At 43.4% G+C, this 19,948-nt stretch overlaps 5 protein-coding genes and 2 pseudogenes across 5 annotated transcripts; 3 read left to right on the forward strand and 4 right to left on the reverse strand.

Moving 5' to 3' along the window:
- Positions 1-134: 134 nt before the first annotated feature.
- Positions 135-2,376, reverse strand: LOC141841950 (putative folate-biopterin transporter 6). Its single transcript, XM_074730155.1, has 4 exons — positions 1,685-2,376; positions 1,320-1,579; positions 1,107-1,205; positions 135-1,031 (listed from the first exon to the last, which is right to left on the reverse strand). The coding sequence occupies exons 1-4, from the start codon at positions 2,073-2,075 to the stop codon at positions 237-239; spliced, it is 1,545 nt and encodes a 514-aa protein (XP_074586256.1). The 5' UTR covers positions 2,076-2,376; the 3' UTR covers positions 135-236.
- A 96-nt stretch (positions 2,377-2,472) lies between these two features.
- LOC141841951 (zinc finger protein CONSTANS-LIKE 3-like) lies at positions 2,473-3,598 on the reverse strand. Its single transcript, XM_074730156.1, has 2 exons — positions 2,948-3,598; positions 2,473-2,860 (listed from the first exon to the last, which is right to left on the reverse strand). Exons 1-2 carry the CDS (start codon positions 3,569-3,571, stop codon positions 2,567-2,569), a joined length of 918 nt encoding a protein of 305 aa, XP_074586257.1. The 5' UTR covers positions 3,572-3,598; the 3' UTR covers positions 2,473-2,566.
- Positions 3,599-4,941: 1,343 nt separating this feature from the next.
- LOC141840992 (uncharacterized) lies at positions 4,942-5,495 on the forward strand. The gene has a single exon (XM_074729108.1). The coding sequence runs from the start codon at positions 4,949-4,951 to the stop codon at positions 5,399-5,401; it is 453 nt and encodes a 150-aa protein (XP_074585209.1). The 5' UTR covers positions 4,942-4,948; the 3' UTR covers positions 5,402-5,495.
- On the reverse strand, positions 5,428-6,221 carry LOC141840991 (uncharacterized; annotated as a pseudogene).
- A 7,343-nt stretch (positions 6,222-13,564) lies between these two features.
- Positions 13,565-14,649, forward strand: LOC141841123 (RING-H2 finger protein ATL60-like; annotated as a pseudogene).
- A 957-nt stretch (positions 14,650-15,606) lies between these two features.
- LOC141842329 (uncharacterized) lies at positions 15,607-16,357 on the reverse strand. The gene is made up of 3 exons (XM_074730539.1): positions 16,111-16,357; positions 15,886-16,013; positions 15,607-15,805 (listed from the first exon to the last, which is right to left on the reverse strand). Exons 1-3 carry the CDS (start codon positions 16,267-16,269, stop codon positions 15,718-15,720), a joined length of 375 nt encoding a protein of 124 aa, XP_074586640.1. The 5' UTR covers positions 16,270-16,357; the 3' UTR covers positions 15,607-15,717.
- A 1,229-nt stretch (positions 16,358-17,586) lies between these two features.
- On the forward strand, positions 17,587-19,727 carry LOC141840151 (homeobox-leucine zipper protein HOX16-like). The gene is made up of 4 exons (XM_074728055.1): positions 17,587-18,141; positions 18,229-18,359; positions 18,649-18,888; positions 19,064-19,727. Exons 1-4 carry the CDS (start codon positions 18,048-18,050, stop codon positions 19,466-19,468), a joined length of 870 nt encoding a protein of 289 aa, XP_074584156.1. The 5' UTR covers positions 17,587-18,047; the 3' UTR covers positions 19,469-19,727.
- Positions 19,728-19,948: the final 221 nt, after the last annotated feature.

Here is a 19,948-nt window from a genome sequence, read left to right on the forward strand (position 1 = left end):
AAGATATATAGAGGACGGATAAATCGGATTGGGTCAACCTTCTCAGGAGGGATAGGTGGAATTACGTACGTGAGGTTACGATACCTATGCAGCCGATGAACGAGGAGGTTCTCTGGTTAGAGAGCGTGAGGTGCCGTAAAAACAATGTGGTTTATTTCCATTGATATGAATAACAAATTTCACAATTGATTGGAAATGCAATAAACTAATGTATTGTTTAATCGCTACTCGATCGATCACACTTTTTCGCAGGCGGTATCAGTGTCGTCGGTGAGCTCCGCCAACTGCAAGGTCTCCTCCGGTGCGCCGCCGGAATTGTGAGGAGGGGCATCCGAAGGTAGCATGAGCTCCGGCGGCAGCAGCGCGTCGTTCGGGTCGGCGCTGGGCACGAGAAAGATGAGCCCCAGCGTCGCGATCCGCAGGAGGTTGCGGATGAGGACGACGAGCCAGAGGCGGCGGAAGTCGGTGCGGGTGACGGAGAAGGCGTGGAGGAGGAGGCCGCCGGCGGTCTTGGAGGTGAGGGTGCCGAGGCTGTCGATGCACATGAGGAGGGCGAAGAAGGTGCCCTCGATGCCGCGGGGGCAGAGGCGGGTGCTGAGCACCATCATCGGCATCCAGCGGAGGCGGCTGATGACGCGGGAGACGCACTCCTCGAGGACCACGAAGGCGGCGTCGGGGAGGCGGAGCTTGAGGTTCCAGCGGAGGACGAAGGCGAGGTCGAGCATTCCGGAGGCGCCGTAGAGGAGCTGCGCGAAGAAGATGAGGCGCCGGAAGGGGAGGTGCTTCAGGAGCTTGTGGTAGATGAGGACGCCGACCATCGACGCCGTCGCCCCGATCGCGTAGATCATCCCCACGAACTCCTGGGAAAAGGCTGGTCCTGCACGGCGATCGGTGTACCAATAGAATTGGCCTTCATGGGTGCTGATGCTGAGCGCCAGACTCAAGAACATGTAAAGCGACGGCTTCCAAACCGTCGGAAATTGGATCGTTCTCGCCATTCCTCTGATCGCTTCCTTCCCCGTCTCCCACACCTACTACCATTTGCTCATCATCAGATCAACGATGAATTATGCACCAAAAGTTATTATTCGATGAATTAATTGTACCTTTTGCTTCGCGGAGAGGTGGACGTTCTTGTGTTCGTAGATGACGAATCCGAGAATGATCAGCAGCGTCGCCGGCAACGCCATCAGCCCCAGCGCCCCCTCCATTTCACAACAATCAAACCCCCCATCACGCCTATGGATTCATTCATCAAAATGAACTTTGAAAAGCAATCGACGACGAGCAAGCAGAGCATGCCCTCGTCGGAGACTCACCTGAGCTCCAAGGAGGTGGACGAAGACGCCGCTGGTGGAGAACCCGACAAGCGCCCCCGCTGAGGACACGAACCCGCACAGACTCTGCATGTCCGCTGCCAGCCCCGGCCGCTCGATGCTGTTCCTCGCGATGCACGCGTCGATGGTCACATCCGCGATCGCCACCCCCGCCGTCATCCCCACCAGGCACAGCAGAGCAACCGCCACCGCCAGCCGCTCGAACGTCGCCACCACGAACGTCGCCGCCACTCCGAGAACGCCTGTCGATATTGAACCTTGAGTTCGGCTCTGTTTTCTTGGGCGGAAAAAAGGGAAAAGGAGGGATTTTGACGAGGAAAGAGGGTGGAAAAGAAGGGGTTTATTACCGGCGGCGACGAAGTAGGGGCGGCGGCGGTAACCACGGACGGGAACGACGTCGGTGAGGAGGCCCCAGATGGGCTTCATGATCCAGGGGAGGTAGTAGAGACCAATGAAGAACTGCACCGCCGACGGCTGAACCCTCTGCACGTCCTTCCAGTAGTAGTCCGACACCACGCGGAAGAAGGAGCCGGCGAAGCCCTGGCTGAGGCCGTACACCACCACCACCCCGAACACGAAGCTCCCATTCAGCTCCCGGCACAGCATCCGGATCCACTCCGCCGGCTCCACCACCATCCGGTACAGAGCACCGGTACCAACATTGCCGTACTCCAACGCTTCTGCCTTCGTCCCCGCCGCCGCCGGCTTCTCCACTAGGTCCTGCGTCTCCGAATCCATTGGGGCTGAATTGGGAATGATGACGAACTCACATGAAGATGCCAGAGATGTTGACTTGGGACTTGGCGTCAGTTAGCGAATTGCTGGAGATTTGAGACGACTTCGCATGTGAATTCAAAGCAAGTTTGTGATTGTTTAATAAAAACAAGGATTTGTGGTAAGAACATGCGGAACGGGCAGAGCTGAGGAAGCGCACATCTGCGTCTCTCAGTATAATATTTATAATCATCAACAACAACATCCACATCAAACCGACGGTCTGGAGACGACATCACTTTTTGACCTTGATATCAGAGTGTGAAAGCTCGCAATATGATTTTTCAGAAATGGGTTGCAGCAATGAAGATGATTCCATGTTTTTCAGCGATGTTGCCAGATTTTGAATCGGAGTTTGGCATTTGATCCAAAGGGATATTATATATAATTTACAGAGTATACAATTAAAGTGCCTGAATCTTACAGTTTGATTAGTTAATCTGCGTGTTTGCCGGCTAATTTGATCGATACGACGGCACGATGCCGTAGTCATCGTCGGCCATGAGGGCCGCCACCGCCTTCTCCGCCGACGAGTAGATGCGGTCCACCTCGGCCGCCGTCCGCTTCACGAATCGTCCATTCACCCTCGGCCGCGCCTCTGCGTACGCCTTCCTAGACGCGTACCGTATCGTCTTCTCGAACCGCCGGGTCTTCCTCTTCTCCCGGTACCGTGTCAGTCTCGCCTCCCGCTCCGCCCGCGCGCCCGTCGCCTGCGACATGTACGGAACCACTGCCGCCTCCGACGACTCCTGCACCGCGAATAACTAATTAATCAATCGCGGTGGATTTATTTCACTGTTGAAAAAATGGAGTTGATGCGAAATAGTTAAATTTACGCTGTTTGAAAAAACGGAAAGATCGGGTTCGAGTTTGAATCCGATCGCATTGAGATCCAAATCCCAGCCGCCGCCGCCGCCGCCGCCGCCGGGAAAGAGGAGACACTCGGCTGGATCCGCTTCTTCGTCGACGGCCTTCGGCTCGTCGGCGTAGTCGAGGTCCAGGTAGGCGTCTGCGTCGGAGAAGAAGAACCGCGGCACAGCCGACTCCTGCTGGAGGAGCGAGTAGCCGGAGCCGCCATCCTCCTGGAGGGAAGCATCGGCAGCGGCGGGGGGCCCGACGAACGTGGGTAGAGGGACGCGGTGGTGGCGGCGGGCAAGCGAGTTGGCGGAATGTATGTCGTAGTCGCAGGCGGCGCAGAGGGCGGCCGCGTCGGCCTTGCACGCGACGGAGGCCGGGGCGCGCTCGCACACCTCGCAAAGCCTCGCGCGTTCGTGGCGGGAAGAGAGGCCGTTGGCGCCGTGCAGGCGACCGTCGCAGGCGCCGCAGAGGAACGCAGCGTCGGCGCGGCAGTGTAACACGGCTGGCGAAGCGCCGCAGAAGTCGCAGAACTTCGCCTCCGGGCCTCCTCCTCCGCCGCCGCCGCCCACTCCCTTCTTCACCCTTTCACCGCCGCTCGCCATCGCACCTTCCCGATCAGTTCGAATTCCTTCTCCTAACTTCTCGCGCCGCTCATTTTTAGATTGCGTTGGGCTTATATTTTGGGCATTTTGGATCATCCTAAATCGCTATTGGTCGAAACTCTATCCCACTTCGGGAAGGGCAACCAATAAGAAGGCGACACGTGGTAAATACCGGCGGCTTTATTTTTGCAAAATAATTAAAGTGGAGGAGAAGTGAAATTTCAAGTCATTGTTTTTGGTTGTTTCTTAAACCGTCAAACAAAAGATAAGAGTTTTGAGCAAATGTATTGTTGTCCCGAAAGTTACTCTGATCTTATCTTCTGGGAAGCTAACAAACAAGGAAGTGTTTTCTAAAACTCATTTTAGATCATTCAATTCTATCAGTTCGATCATGGTTTAGCTCCTAAAGTTCTTAGTAGCTATGCACAGTTTTTTCCCTGATCATTGAGGATGAGATGTAAAATTCGATCAAATACAAAATTCGCAATGTTTAAAGGAGTAAACGTCAAGAGTTGGGAGACAATTGGAATTCAACTCGGCCACTTTAACATTCGAAAAGGTTGAGAGAACGGAGAAAATGAATGATAAATTTGAATAATTTTTTTAGGTACTACAACCACTTTTAAATAGAAAGTAAAAAGATGACTCTAATTTTCAAAGGGTATATATATTTAGGACCTCAGTGGTTGATTGTGTCCGTTTGTCAAACGCTTTGACAATATTCGAATCTTAATTTGAGGAACCATATCGGAAGTGACTCAAACGATCCGAGTTTAGCTTAACTCAGTTTGACTGGGTATGAACTCGGGTTAAGTTCGATCAATTGACTTTGACTTCAACTTAATTTGATGTTTGACTTGACTACACGTGAGAATTAGGCACACTGCGCTTCATTGAGATGATACAGGGCCGCTTCGTAACCCGTTACGTGAAAAAGAAAAAGAAAAAGAAAAATCATCATCGACAACAAAAATATAAATAAATTTTCATGCAAAATTAAAAACGTGATTCATTTCAGACCACGTCCAACTAATTACGCGTTACTGCATATTAATTAGCAGCTTGCTCTTTTCTTCCATATAAATAAATATAAAAAGACCAAGCAAGTGTTGACATTCCAAATCCATTAATCAAATTGTTAACTGATCGATCTAACTAGATTTGATATCAGCACGTAGGATTCCGAATCCGTTGACTAAATACAGCGTTATCAAAGTTGACTTAGCAATCCATCTCCGACACGTTCAGTTCGTCCTCTCGCCTCGCCAACCATTGATGAATGAATGATTAAGCAAGAAGATTCCTCGGATCTTTCCTTTTCTATATATATTACGCATTATATATCCTCTTTCAATCCCTTCCGATTTCCAATCAATCATGGTTCCCCAGAGAAGAATGCCGATCCTGAGCCAGCTGAAGCGAGCGGTCCAGAAGGTCAAATTCCTGCTCTCCTTCGACGCCACCAGGTGGATCCTCTCCTCCCTCAGCGGCAGTAGTAAACCTTCGCCGGGCCGCGGGCTCAGCTTCCAGGCTCGGCCGAGCCTGCTCGACTGCTCCGACGACTACTCTTCCTTCGGTGTGCGAGGGACGTCTCTCTCCCGGGCGTCGTCGCTCGCCCTGAGCTCTCCGGAGACGCCGGCAGCCAACATGTCTCGGTCGGCCAGCGATGCTTCCGCTTCCGTCTCCGGCGAGGACATTAATGTGAAGGCGGACCGGTTCATCGAGTGCTTCTACCGGCGGCTGCAGATGGAGAGGCAGGTCTCGCTCGAGCTGAGGTACCTCAAACCGAAGAGCCCGGAGAAGATCGACACCCTCCCTCGGATTAATTAATCGATGCTAATTCTGTATCATATATATATTTCTCATCGCATGAATTTTGTTGTCGAGGTTGATTATGGTATACAAAGATTGTTCTTGAGATTTCTTTTGAATGAGCAAATATTCAGCTAGATCGATCAACGGGCTTCGAGTTCTGTTTCAGTAAAGTAAAGCATGCATGCTCAGAAATTCTTCGATCTCTTCTCGTCCGTTCCACATGCGATGCTCAGTGTCAGTTGCAGCTCGCTCTCTTCCTCGCCGGGCCACGGCAGCTGCGGACACTGGGCCTTGTTCTTCTCCTTCACCCGCTTCCCGAGCAAGAGATTTCGATCCTGGACGCTCCATGCTTCTTGCAACGCAAACTCTTCGTCAGGTCGCTTGATGTCGACGACTCTGCGCGTGTGCTCCGGAGGGAACTTGTTGGACCTCGCGCTCTCTGTCAATGGCGTATCGCACGCTTCTGAGGTCGCTAAACTGATCCACTCTGTGAAATTTAGGGCGGAATTGGATGCTCTCGCGTTTGGATTCCTGTCGTATTGGCGCTTCGTTTTGCTGCTTTCCAGCTCCTCCATCAGCGTCTTCTGTACTCTGTACAGGCGATGAAGCTCGTGTACCTGAAGCAGAATTGTACCACTCGATCGATCGGCATCGTCTCAAACAGCTCAAATTAGTACGCTGGATGGATTGGCTTACCTGGAACCTGAAGATCTCTTCCTGCCTCATCATCGTGTTCCTCACGCGATCCTTGCTACAATGTTTGTGAAATCCGTCCATCGATGCGACGAGCACGATACGTTACAGCAGTCGTCGTTGAGCAATCTCGAAGCGCCATGCTTTGTTCCCATCCCTGGAAGAACAAGAATTAATTAACGCATCAAGAACTGGAAAGAATGATTCAGATGTTACAATCCACAAAATCATTACAGTTACAGTCCAGGCAGAGTCTCAGTTTTCGGCCGAGGCAGAGACTAACTCAAATGCATTTTAATCTATAATTATTGCCATCCTAATGAGGCAAACACTAATAATTTCCTAAGATACAAATTAGATACTTCTCTAGGATATCTAGTTTTGAAAAGATTTCTCCTCATCTGTTCTCAAATCTATCTCGTTGAACACATGCACAAGTATAATATATGGTCACAATTTGATTTCATTTTGACTTAGATGTTACTCCTTTTGTTGTCACTTTGCCCACAAAGACTTGAAAGATGAATCAGGATAAGTGATGAACAGTAATACATTTTAGTCGTGCCAATCAATACCGATCGACACATGTAATCGTGTGTGTTATAACTGGACAGGAGGTGAATCTTTGCACCAGACAATCATATCAAAGCTAGTTCGATCTGCAGTGCGTGGTATGTAGAAGATGGAGCATCAAGCTACTTAATGATACTATATGGTCGTGAAATTGTTGTTCTTGATGGAATATGCAGAGAAAAAACAATAGATATTGAAGAAAACCAACTTCTTTAAGAAAATTGGGAAAGAGACAAAGAGAGAGAGAGAGAATGAGACATGATATAATTTAAGTAGATCTAAACATTCAATTTTGCAAAAAAGAATCTGGTTAATTAAAGCAGCACTGATATCTGAATCAAGATTCAGAAGAAAACATGAACAGAGGAAAGGCATCAAAGTCAAATTGATTTGGAACATGTTCTTTATCCAAAGTATATAGTTACCTTAAGGCTCGCAATCCACTGCTCATCTTCCCTAAGTCAAGATGAACACCTGGTCCTCTCTTTCATTTCGCTTCACGGAAGAATCCAAATCGTCGCAGAGAATTATAGTTCCCTTAAAAGGAAAGCTGGATGGAAGTTGGAGGAGGAGGAAGAAGAAGCAAGCAAGCAAGCAATCCCTGAGAGAGGAGACTGGGTCAAAGGGAATGGTGAGGAATTCTATACTGAAATCAAAATATGGTACTTTGCAGGTTATATATGAGCACAGGACGAACTGTACATGACAGATCACAACAAGGCATAGAAACAAATCTCACTCCTTCACATAACCAACTGTAATCCAAATATTCCAGACAAAGGTTAGGCTTTACTTTGGTGGGGTGGCACTCTCCTTCTCCAAAATAAACCAAAAACAAAGTCTTTTGTTTTTGCACTTCTTTTGTCCCTTTTTGCACTGTTAAGGTTTGTGATTCAGGGTGGTTCAGTCCTGTGAAAGATCTAGTTAGCCTTTCAAAGTTCTCAGTGTGCTTTGTTAGGAATGTCTTTCTAGTGGCATTGATTGTGAGGCATGCACAAGGCTACAAGAGCCTTTCAGAGGCTCCCTTAAGCTGAAGCACCAGTTGGTTGACACTCTTCTTTGGAAGGTTTTAGCACCCTGCAGGTCCAAAGGAAGGAGGAGCCATCCATGTGCACTGTCACTTACTTGAGGCCATATTCTCTCCGGCCGATCGAGCTGTTGTTCGGTTTGGGTCCCCAACAAGCACCATAAGGGGGATGAGTAAGTGGATCAATCAGATACTGATCTACCAGCAAAAGAGAACATGATTCAAAGTGATGATGATTACAAAAAGGAAAAAATGGGAAAAAGATATCCTTTTGTGAAGTGGAACTAATGAGCTTATCTTATCTCTTTATGTGAATTCTGAGTTCATCACAAAGTGATGGAAACGCTGAACTTTCTGACCTTAACAATTTAACAACAGGTCAAAGTCCAACAACCAATCGAATTAAGGTGAAGAAAAAGGGAAAATTAGAGAAACAAAAAAAAAGGACAAGAACAAGAGCAATAATGGGCAGATCAACATGAGGAGAAGCAGATAGCCATCACTGTCCTACCACATGCCAATATCTAATGCTCCAAGGTTTTACAGCATTAGTTTAATGGAGATGCATCTTTTTCTTTCTGGTTCGGGACTTCGTTGTCGTTGTTGCAGAAAGGTCCAAGTAAATCTGGCACTGCCAAATGTCTGCTTGGTTTTCTTCTTTAACTGCAAAATCTAGCTGATCCATTGCATTCTTGGATGCTAACATGCGCTACTACAAAGGCAGTCAAATAACTTATTTTATTTACCTTTTTTTTTTAACAAAAAAATTATTTTCTTGGAGGCTGAAGAAGATAGTAAGGGGATGGAGATTGGCTGACTCTACTCGTTTTCCACATTTACTTTGGGGATTAAAGAATCTAGACTCATTCTATATATCTATCAAGAACAGTGCTTGATAGTCCTTTTTTTGCCCCTTGCATAAAAGGATTTTTGAAGAGGGTTTGACTTTTCTATTTCTAGTTTATGTATGTTGAGGATCCTTTTGTTGAGAGTAAAATTGCTCCTATGAGCTAGATACAAAAACTAATGAATACAGAGGATAGGAAAAAGAAAACATGATACCAAGAAAAGAGAGACTAATTTATGATTTGTGCACTCAATTAGTTAAAACACATTATTACACTTCTAAATTATCATAAACTTCAACAATCTCTCTCTTTTTTTTTACAGATCGACAGAGACAAGGCATGATTTGTGCTCTTTGTGCTTAATATCTGCAACTCAGTTAAAGTAAAATGAAACAATGGCCTCATTGCTCATATATTCAACTGCCAATATGATAGAAGGCAGGTGCAGTGCCATTAATTGGGATAAATTTATGGACAAAACTCTGTAACATTTCTTTTGCTTTTGCAATAATAGACCAATTAATGGCAGAATTTTGGACAACAAGATCATCAATTGAAGAAAGCAATAGATCATTGCAAGGATAAATTGTCCTGTTCAGTCTATGTTCCTCAATTTTTTTAACTCATAGCAAACTTGATAATGACAATCATCATTCAAATAATATAGATACATTAAAAAAAAGTAATATATATGAACATTAACAATTGAGCCAGCCATGGAAATACCATGTCGATCAGTTTGTTTGTTTATTCATTTCTTCCTCAAATTTTTTTTTTTTATCTTTTCAACTTAACCTCTGGATTCTTATGCAATTTCAGAGGAAAAAACTCATATTTTGGCAGGAAAATTGCAGAATTAATTGATTAACAGGTTGCCTTTGGCATTTAGCTAATGCTGGTTTCTTCCTCCTGTGATTAAATTGACTCACCACCTACCCAACACAAATCAACACTTCCAGCTATGATGCAATTAAGTTAGATATTTCCAATAAATAGGAGTGTGCATCAAAATTGAAGCAAAAACAAATAAATCAATCAAACAGAAAAAACTTAGTTTATGAGAATTTTAGGCAAACCAATAAGGGTATATGTATACATATATATGTAAGTGTGTATTCGTGCGGGTCGAGCGAAATTGATAAATTGAATTGTGCCCCTGCTAATAATTAGATGTTCGTAAACCTAAACCTAGACATGAAACTCTCAAAACATGATCACATGAAAAGAGATATCAGATTTTATATATAATTAGTTAGGTATCTGTAAGTTTCATCCCTTAAATTAGCTTTCCTTTCTTTCTGTCCCCCCCTACTTAATTTGGGGACACACGAAATATTTCATGTCCTTTCCAATGCATAAAATTAAACTTTCATGGCCTTGTCTGCAATCTAAGTTTGTGGCAGGTGACTTCTATACCTTCATCATCAATCACAGCCACCTCAATTGGGTATGTGTTCTTGCATGGTTGGAACACCTTTCACCTCAACATTTCCAAAAATTTCAGTCTAGTTTAGGTGGTTTTAAAAGCTTATCTAGGTCAAAGGTTGCACATTGAGTACAAACTTTAATAGAGATTTACATTTATCTTACATTAGTATTGATCGAAAATATTGATACGAGATAAAGTTGTTGTTCGTGTACATATATGTTGTAGCATGATAGGATCATATGTAGTAAACTAGCCAACTCTTGTCCCCACACTTAAAAATTTAGCTCACATTGTGCCATCTTCAAGCTGTAGCTCGATAATAAGTATCGAATCATCGAATTGTGTCGAATGCATCCTATCGTGGCAGCCGGTGTGGCTTCTCCTTCTTCACTCATTCAAGGGCAGTGGAACAGTGCATTGGCTTGAGATTAGTCACACAGATATACATCCAAGCTATCATGATTGTAATCAGTGATTGAGGGGCCTAAGAATTATTAAGATGCAGATTTATTTTGGACACGTTGATTAAGGACAGGAGGGGATTATTTGCATATGTATGTGTGGCTGGTGGCTGATCAAATCTAACTATCTCATGACCACTGAATCCGACATGACACATCACATAAAAAAATGCATAGTATTTTGATTAGATATGCTGGAAATCTTTCAGGAGATATCAAGAATCTTATGGTGCATAGCCTGATGATTGATCTGCAAATGGCTGATGAACTTATTTGGGAAGATCTACTGGTCATACTCTCTTATCTTCTAAAGGATAAACTTTATCATTATTGATTATAGGATTATAGTTCAATTAAATAACATCTTTGATACAAATTAATTGTAAGTTTTTTGAATAGCTGAAGATAACATCTTTAAATTAATTTAGGAATTAATCAAACTGGATATTTTTTCAGTATTAGAGAATTTATTGGACAATTACCCAAGAACTGAAGCTGACTGACAAGAAGATAAACTGTGAAAGGTGATTGACAGGCATTCTCTGATGTGTTGTTAGCACATCAGTTCAGCATTTTGGACATGATTTGACAGTTTAGATAAGGAATAGAGAGTGATGGCAAAGCATAATCTAGTTAATGGATTGAGTCCCCATATTTCATTTCTGATGTGACACGTGGCCACACTTCCACCTCCTGGCCACTGAAGATGCCAGTTTTTTTTTTCTGTGCCAAACTTTGATGTGCAAATAAACAAACTAAAGATCCAATGCATTAACCTTTTTTTCTTTTTCTCTCTGAAATAGGGGAATCGAGTTGTTGTAAACTTTGTGCCAAGTTTTGATGTTTGACAATGAAAACCTTCTCAATATGCGAACTCACTTGCAATGCCAGAGAATAGATTCAATGTGCTAAAGGGAGCATATGCTTGGTGTAGTTTCAGAAGGGCCAGCTGCAACATAAAGTTCGATAGAATTATGCAAGAAATAGCAAACATGTAAGCAATTGTGTGCCCTAGCAACTAATACTTCAAACTTTAACTTGATTAGTAGGCATAGGCAATTTGTATCAGCTAAAATCTGGGCAACAAAATAGACCTTCATAAGGCATCAAAATGTACGATGGTATCCGGGTTATTTTCCGAATAGCCAGTCTCACTTCTTGACCGACCAGATTTGATTTCCGAATACTTGATGTCCCCGAGCACTCGATATTCCTGAGCACCCGATATCCTGAGTGCTAGCCATCCCTGAACCTAAAGATCCATCCTCAGATAGATATTCTAGAGCACTAAGTGTCGTCTTCAGGTAGGCATTCTCGAGCACCAAGGGTCATCTTTAGATAGGCATTCCTAAGCACCAAGGTAAGGGCGTAGCCACGTATTGCCTTACTCGGGCTTTAGCTCAGGGGGCCAACAACGTTGAAGAGGAGCTAGAGCTTGGATTTGCGACGAGAGCAAGGAAGAACATGTGTGTGAGAAAGAAAGATAGTCTGGATTTTTTTTTCAATCAATCCACTCGGAATCAACCTAGGAGTTATAAAATTTGTGGCTCCGCCATTGCACCAAAGGTCATCTTGCATTCTCGAGCACTAAGAGTTGACATTTCCGAACACTAAGGGTTGGTATTCCCGAGCACTAAAGGTCTTTTTAATATGCCCGAGCATCAACGCCTACTCGGCTAGGAAGACGTAGTTTGGAACTAGTTGTCTGGTCAATCTAGTACTAAGTTACATTTTCAACAACCTATGTGGAGATTCCTATAATAGTGGTCGGATCTGATCTCCTAATCGTTCGTCGTGCAAATAATTGATGGACAAGGCATCTTCTGTGGAAATATTTGTAATGACGACTACATGGATCTGGAGATTTCCCAACCAACATTCATGTGAATAGATGATGACTATGTGCCAGCTATATATGTCAAGATTCCCTATAAAGATTGTCCCCTAACAATCAAGGACAGAGCCAAGGGGGGTGATGGTGTCATCCCTTCCCCCTCCTCACTTTTTTAGTGTAAAAGATGTAGGGGTATAGAAATGAAGGCGATTAAGGGGCGTCGATTATATAACAACAGGTGAAGATAAGTTGCAGGTATAGAGACAACTCTTCTCCACTAAACTTTCTTTTCTTTTTAGTATTCTCTTTTGCATCTATGTGAGTTTTCCTTTCTTTCACTTGGTATTGATTTGAATGTCGAAGTGGTTGTAGTGGTAGAACCGGCCAACTTTAACGAACTCTGCCTCATAGGCTATCGGATCTTATCTTGGACTGTTAGAGAGGTGATCATAATATGGAGAGAGGAAGAACCCGAGACCATCATCGTCCAATATTACAACCATTTCAGGAAGTGAAACTGTGAGATAACAGTCTGATATTACCTGTTATGACTTGTTGATCGATAGAATATATATAAAGCCACTGCAGGATGTTCATCAAGTTCACTGACAAAAATATTTACCTGTCAGGAGATGCTAGACAGTATCTTCCACTTTGAACTATTTAAACAAAAGATTTAATATGATTTACATGCATGCTAAAAAACGATTTAACAGGAGCTTAGATCAACTGCCATGAGTATGTGGACACATAAAATGAATGATTCCAATACTAAAAGGACATTCTGAGAGAGAAAGTTCTTTTAAGGACAAATTAAAAACATATGTTCAGACATTAGAACACTCATCTGACTTCCTCGTAGCATTGTGCCGTGTCAAAGAGGCATTGCAATGGATCTTATCCCACTAATTCCTTTCCGTTTCCTAGAAAATTCCTCACGCAATCTAGAATCTGCTCAAACGATCTTTCCCCAACTGGAGCCGCTACAAGAAGTCAACCAGCGTCAAAGTCAAAGACTCCCTCAATGGCTCAAAGTAAAAAAGGAAAAAAAAAAACCTTCAAATTTATCCAATCTCACTCAAGTCCTAAAATCATTAAAACGTTTTTTTAATAAAATTTTATTAAAATTTTTATATTGAGATTGAATTTTTTATTATCATGTAGTTTAATTAAAATATGAATTTGATGAAGTAAATGTCTTAAAGGAAATTTTAAAACTACGGGGGTATTTTTAAAAAGTAGCATCAAAAGTCAATCGTGCTTCGTTGACCGCAGCCTCTCCTGTCTCAATCTTTGATCGATTCCACCCTCCGATGCCTCCTTTAAAGCATGGATTCTATCGATTCACAGCATCGATTGGATTTTCTGCATGTCCTCGTTTGTGCCGGCGATGGACGGCCCGGACGACAGATCCGTCGAAGCCGTGAGGATCAGCACCGAGGTCATGGTCGCCGCCGTCGCCTTCCTCTTCATGGTCGTCGTATTCGCCTTCTTCCTCTACCTCTACGCCCGTCACCGCCTTCGCTCCGACGGCGTCCGCTTCGTCTTCTCTGCCTCTGCTGACGTCGGCCGACGTGGGCTCGACGCCGCCGCGCTCGCCGCCCTGCCCACCACAGTCTACCGCTCCGCCGACTTCAAGGACGCCGGCGGCCTCGAGTGCGCGGTCTGCCTCACCGAGCTAGCCGACGGCGACGCGGCGCGGGTACTACCCGCCTGCGGCCACGGCTTCCACGTCGAGTGCATCGACATGTGGTTCCGCTCACACTCCACCTGTCCACTCTGCCGCCGCCCCGTCGCCGGCGAACCGTCCTCCCCGATAACAGAGCCGCAGAATCCTCTTCCTCCGCCACCGCCGCGGCCGGAGGCTTCTCCACGTGAACCGCCGGCGTTTCCGACGAACGTGTTGTTTTGGGGCGGCCAAGGGCAGGAAGGGGCATTGGTGATCGAGATCCCGAGGAGGGCGGTCGACGGATTCGGGGCGCAAGTCTCACCGTCGCCGACGACGACGGCTTCGGAGGAGCTGAGATCGCCGGTTTCGGCGAGGTTCCGGTCGCTGCGGAGACTGTGGAGCCAGGGGAGGAGGACCGGTGCCGGCCCCTCTACGACTGATGTCATCGACGTCGAACGGGGAATAGCCGAGGGAAGAGCTCCTCCGGCCAAGACTCCGACAGCGAAGCCGTGACTCTGCCGGAAATCGAATGTTAGTTCGGGCTCCGAGTTGCACCAGCGGCTCGCCGGTCACCGGAACTCGTTATGAAATTTTGATTCTTTGCTGTATACATAGCAAAAAATTAAACATACTTGTAACAATTACGATACTCTGTTCCTGTAATTCGATTGAGATGGTGAAGAATTCTTCTCATCTCTTTCATTCAATTGATTCATTGATCCAAAAATACATCGTTTTGGGTTCGTGAATCTGTTTGTGTTATTAGCAAATGTTCTTCCAATGTATCAATCACCATTCATTGCTCTGTCTTGTAAGAAAGGATCATGCCTGAAGAGAATCTTATGCAGAAATATTTTGCAAAATTAAAGAAACCTGTTACTTGCAGTTCTATCTTTTATCACTTTACGAAATATAAACATAAAAATTTTTAAATCAAGTTTGATGATTTCGAATATATTAAAGAAAAGTTAGAACAATCGATTCCGTCTCAAATCTGCTACTAATAATTCTGCACAAGTTTGGGAAGTTCTTGAAGGATCAAAGTTTGACTTTTAAGACCAGGAAAAGTTGGTCTCAAAGGTTGAAGCATCGATCTCGGTCAAACTTTAGAAAACTAGGTAAGGCTTCAGCCTGAATTTTCTTAATTGTTGACTGAAAAAATGAACTTTCTATTTGACTAAACGAGGGAGAATTTTATGTTGCTCGACAGATTAGAAGATTTTTCCATCATCCAGTGGTTTCTTCAGAATCTCTATCTGCTTTTTAATAAGAAGTTTGAATGATTGGTTGACAATCTTATATCATTCATTCTATTGATAGTTTTCTTTCTTTTAAAAGGCAAACAGATATTTGGATAATGTATAAGTTTGATAAAACTTTACATAGCATAAGAATCAAAGAATCATTTTAGAAGAAGCAGACAAAACTAAACTGAATATATTCAGAACATTGGCTTAATTATCTCCTCCACAATCCAAAGCTGTTGTTTTATTAATCATTCACAAACTAAACAATCTTATATCATTCATTCTATTGATAGTTTTCTTTCTTTTAAAAGGCAAACAGATATTTGGATAATGTATAAGTTTGATAAAACTTTCCATAGCATAAGAATCAAAGAATCATTTTAGAAGAACCAAACAACACTAAACTGAATATATTCAGAATTTTGACTAAATTATCTCCTCCACAATCCAAAGCTGTTGTTTTATTAATCATTCACAAACTACAACCTTAATTCATTCCCTTCTGGTTCTTTTAATTATCACATTAATCACAATACATGTTCAGATATCCTCAATTGCAAGTAAACCTATAAAACTCATCACCTTCTTCAGCCATCAATATTTGAAGGAAGCTTGGAATGCTCTGAAGCTCCCTATTCCTGAGAAGGAAAAGAAAAAAAAAACTCTCTTAAAGTAAGTACTAAACCATGGTAATCAGTTTTGTTCAATTCAACTGCACCTCCTGCTCGGTCTTCTTCTTGCCAAAATGGGTTGATCGAACCGCGGTCCTTCGTCGAATCCTTCACAGACTATTTCTCCCTTGTCATCCCTGAAGCATATCACACCCATGTCTTGATCCTCAAAAACCTGATCAGAAGATCAATAAGAGACCCTTCTGACATTTCTCTAAAATCCAAGAATTTACAGAGAAAACAAAGTCCTTTACATGAATGTATGTATGTACCTTGGCACCTCTGCTAAATTTATTGACTGAAACTGATACTGATGCTTCAGACGTGTTGTTGTTGTTGTGGCACAAGCAAGATCTTCTCCTGATCTTCTCAGTTTGGCTTCTGGGAATGATGATATTGGAGTGAGAGAAGGCAACAGCCATGCTGATCATTCTTCTTCCCCAATTATTTCAGGAGGAGTCAAGAAGGGGAAACACTAGGCTTTTATCGAAAATGGAGATCTGAAATCAGTTTTCTATTTCCAAGTGGCTTTGTTTGTTTGCTCTGAAGCCTTTGTTAATGGTGATGATTCATTTTTTTTATATATTATCCTCATCCTATCACTCATCTGGTGGGACAATCATGCACAAATTGATTCATTAATGGCTTGCTTCTTCAATTGTCTTTTGGCTGATGTTGAAAATGTAAAGAGATGAAAGTAAATTTCTTTTGTTAATGATCATAAAGTTTGAGGAAAATGAAAAACTTTTCAATTAAGATATTAAAATTATAAGGAGAAAAAAAGAAGAGATGGCGACCTAAGTATAACCACAAGGTGGATGACAACTAAGAGAACACAAACTGCAATGTACTCACTCAATTATAAATAAAGCAAAGAGCCAAAAATTTTCAAATCTGACAAAATAAGGACTGTAGTCTCTTTAGTATAAGAAATTTGCTCACTCAACATTTTTATCAGGATAAGAAATTGTTCATCTTTTTCAAACTTTCCAAAGGATAAAATATGTAACTCTGCATATATACAGTAGAAGACAGTGGATGGAGAGAAATGGAGAATTATTAAAAATAAGAATCTAAATGCTGTCAACTAGATCTTCGTATTCCAACCCGAATCTAATTAACTAGTTTTTCTTGTTTTGGCAAAATTTTTTTTGCCATATGTGATTGAATCAGTGCTTATTAGAAAATCTTGGCGCATGTGCAGTCGTCTTTATCGTATTAATAAATGCCATAACATCTGTAAATTATGACTTGCAAAAATATCTTAAATGAGACACTCGGCCATTAATGCTAATGAGGAACTTGTTTAGTGTTGATAATAATGTAGATAAGGCATACAAAATATATAAACAAGTCTTACTGATAATATATTAATATTCTTCAATCATTGAAGGGCCCTCAGCAAATTTATTATGTTTGTTTTACATGTAACTAAAGTGTAATTTAATATAAAGTAAACTATATTTGTTTATGTGTAGATGTGCATCTTACTCATCATATCACAATAAAAAGTGTTATTCTATAAATTTGAAAAAGGGTAAAAAAATATATATTTCAACATTTTTCCTCAATTACTTTAAAATTTTCTATAGTATTTTGTTAGAAAAAATAAAATAAAACATCTTTTTGAGAGAGAGTAACTTCTCTTCGTCTCCCACTAAGGGCAATTCCGTCATTTCACAGATCGGCCCTCTATAAATTCCCGCCCCTTCGGCTGCCGCAATTTTTCAGAAAAACCCAAAGTTTTCAGAAATACTCCGCAGCCGAGCTCTTCTCTCGCCGGAATCTCAAGTTCCGGCGATGCCCCAGGAAGGTCGCTGTCCAGATCGCTGCTTCCTTTACCTCATTCTGCTGGTTGGTTCTTCGCCGGGTCTCGCCTCAAGGAAGTGGTGTTGTAGGCACTCTTCTTCTTCCTTTCCTTGCACTTGAGGGCTGTGGTCTCTCGGATCCCTAGCCGGATGATGGGGTTTTCTCTCTACCCCATGAAAACTTCGACCCCTCTTCTGTGGAGTACCAGCTTCTTCCGTCATAAGATTATCTCAATCATCGTCTTCTTCTTCTTTTAAACCGATCTATAGACCCCCTCCGATCGATCTCCCGATCGGCAACCGAGAGACAAGAGTACCGCAAGAGTCTATCTAGAAACGAGTAAATAGGGAACTTGGGAAACTAGATCTGACTGTCGGTTCGCTCCGATTCAGTTGAGAGGATGGATTCCGGCCGTCTGCTCTTCGATTCGCCTTCGACTTCCTCCTCCCGCAGCCGCTTGATCCTCTTGGGCAGCGCGAAGTCGGTCTTCCAAGGTACTAATTATACCAATCCTTTGTCGAACTGCGTTTGTATCTGGATTCCAGTACATGGTTTCGAGTGTTCTATGTTGGGATTTCAAGGGCTGAAGTCGGCGGTTGCGGGATCGACGGAGGAGGGCGGGGCGTCCAAGATCCGGCCTTTCTTCACGTCGAAGGATGAGATTTACGAGGGGTTTCTGCCGGAGAAGAAGCGCCGCCTCACGTCGGTGCAGGTAAACAGTGCACTCCGACAAAACCCTGTTTTTCTGTACATAATTTAACTACCTTCCTTGCCATTCGGAAAAAATGTGGGTCCGTGAGGAAGGCCCCGTACATCCAATGATGTGAATTTGTTGTCTTCAAGGCACTAATCTAATTGATGAACTCGCAAGTAATTACAAAAACATATATTTGCTGAAGTGTTTTGGGAAGTGAAGTTCTTTTGTGTAATTTTACTGTTAGTTCTTCCATTCCACAAAAGTTATTATTGTTTGATCGATCACATATGAAGTCACAAAATAGATAGGCATGCTGGAGCGGAGCTTTGAGGAGGAGAACAAGCTGGAGCCGGAGCGGAAGAGCGAGCTGGCCAAGAAATTGGGGTTGCAACCGAGGCAGGTGGCCGTGTGGTTCCAGAACCGGCGTGCACGGTGGAAGAACAAGCAAGTGGAACGTGACTTCGATCGTCTCAAGGCCTCTTACGATGCTCTCCTCATCGATCATGATGCCCTTATCAAGGACAACGATCACTTGCGTTCTCAGGTGAACTACTATAATATCCAAGTCCTGCTCAGTTACTGTTCTTTTTCACCATGTTAGAGTTCAAGAGAGAATTTAATTCAACCCAAAATGCTAAGAAACTTAGGTGAATGACACTACTTTTAAATCTTCAAAAGTGCAACACGGAGTCTAAATCGCTCATTGTATGTCTTTAAAGGTGAACTTACTGCTCGAAAAGCTGCAAGAAAATGAGAAGGAGGCATCTGAACTGAACAGGCTGAACCCAGCTGATCAGGCAGTCTCCTCCACTGGTGATCTTCTAATGCCCCTGAGCATCCACCAGAAGGTGGAGGACCTTCTGAGCACAGGGAGCGGTGGAAATGCATCTGCCGGCAAACCAGAGTCCCGTCTCCCTGTGGAGCCTTTCCTCCCGGAGTGCCACCACTCTGTGGGGCTCCATTGCGAGGACGACATGAGCGATAAGGGGTACAATGATCACTGTCCTGATGGTGTCTTCACAGGACACCACCACAAGCTGCTGCTGCTGCAGCAGCAGCAGCAGCATGAGGAAGCGCAGCTGATTCAGTGGTTGGATCGTGTCGAAAGTATTCTCCTCCACTAAGAAATTGAAACTAGGAAAAGGGAGAAACAAAAAAAATTCAGATTGCACTGCTCTACTGCCACTTCATCTTCTTTGTTCAAGTTTATTGTCAATAAGTCAACGGGTTGTTGGGCGTGTCTGGTAGTTGTAATGTATGGTGGCATGCGATTAGTGTATAAGACTGGATGGTTGTTATGTATTTAGTATTCTCTGGCTCTTTGCTTCGCCAATGTATCTCTTGCAAACCTGATGCTTCAGTTTTAGTCCTTTTTTTCATCAAGAAACCCCTTACAAGAATTGTTTATTTGTTTTTTTATATTTTCTCCTTCAGACTTTTCCTTTATTCTGATTTTATTCATATAGAAAATAAAATCAGAATGATTGGAGCTAATCAGATGGGAGGATCAGAGGTATCCTTGACAGATAAGATTCAACCCTTTTTGAGTGCTGCTGTTAAGAACAGAAAACTGTCCACACAGAATGGGAAACAAAAAATCATGT

Source organism: Curcuma longa, chromosome 11 (genome assembly GCF_044706935.1).
Source record: "Curcuma longa cultivar G26 ecotype Majalengka, Jawa Barat chromosome 11, ITB_CL_G26_1.1, whole genome shotgun sequence".
Lineage (NCBI taxonomy): Eukaryota > Viridiplantae > Streptophyta > Magnoliopsida > Zingiberales > Zingiberaceae > Curcuma > Curcuma longa.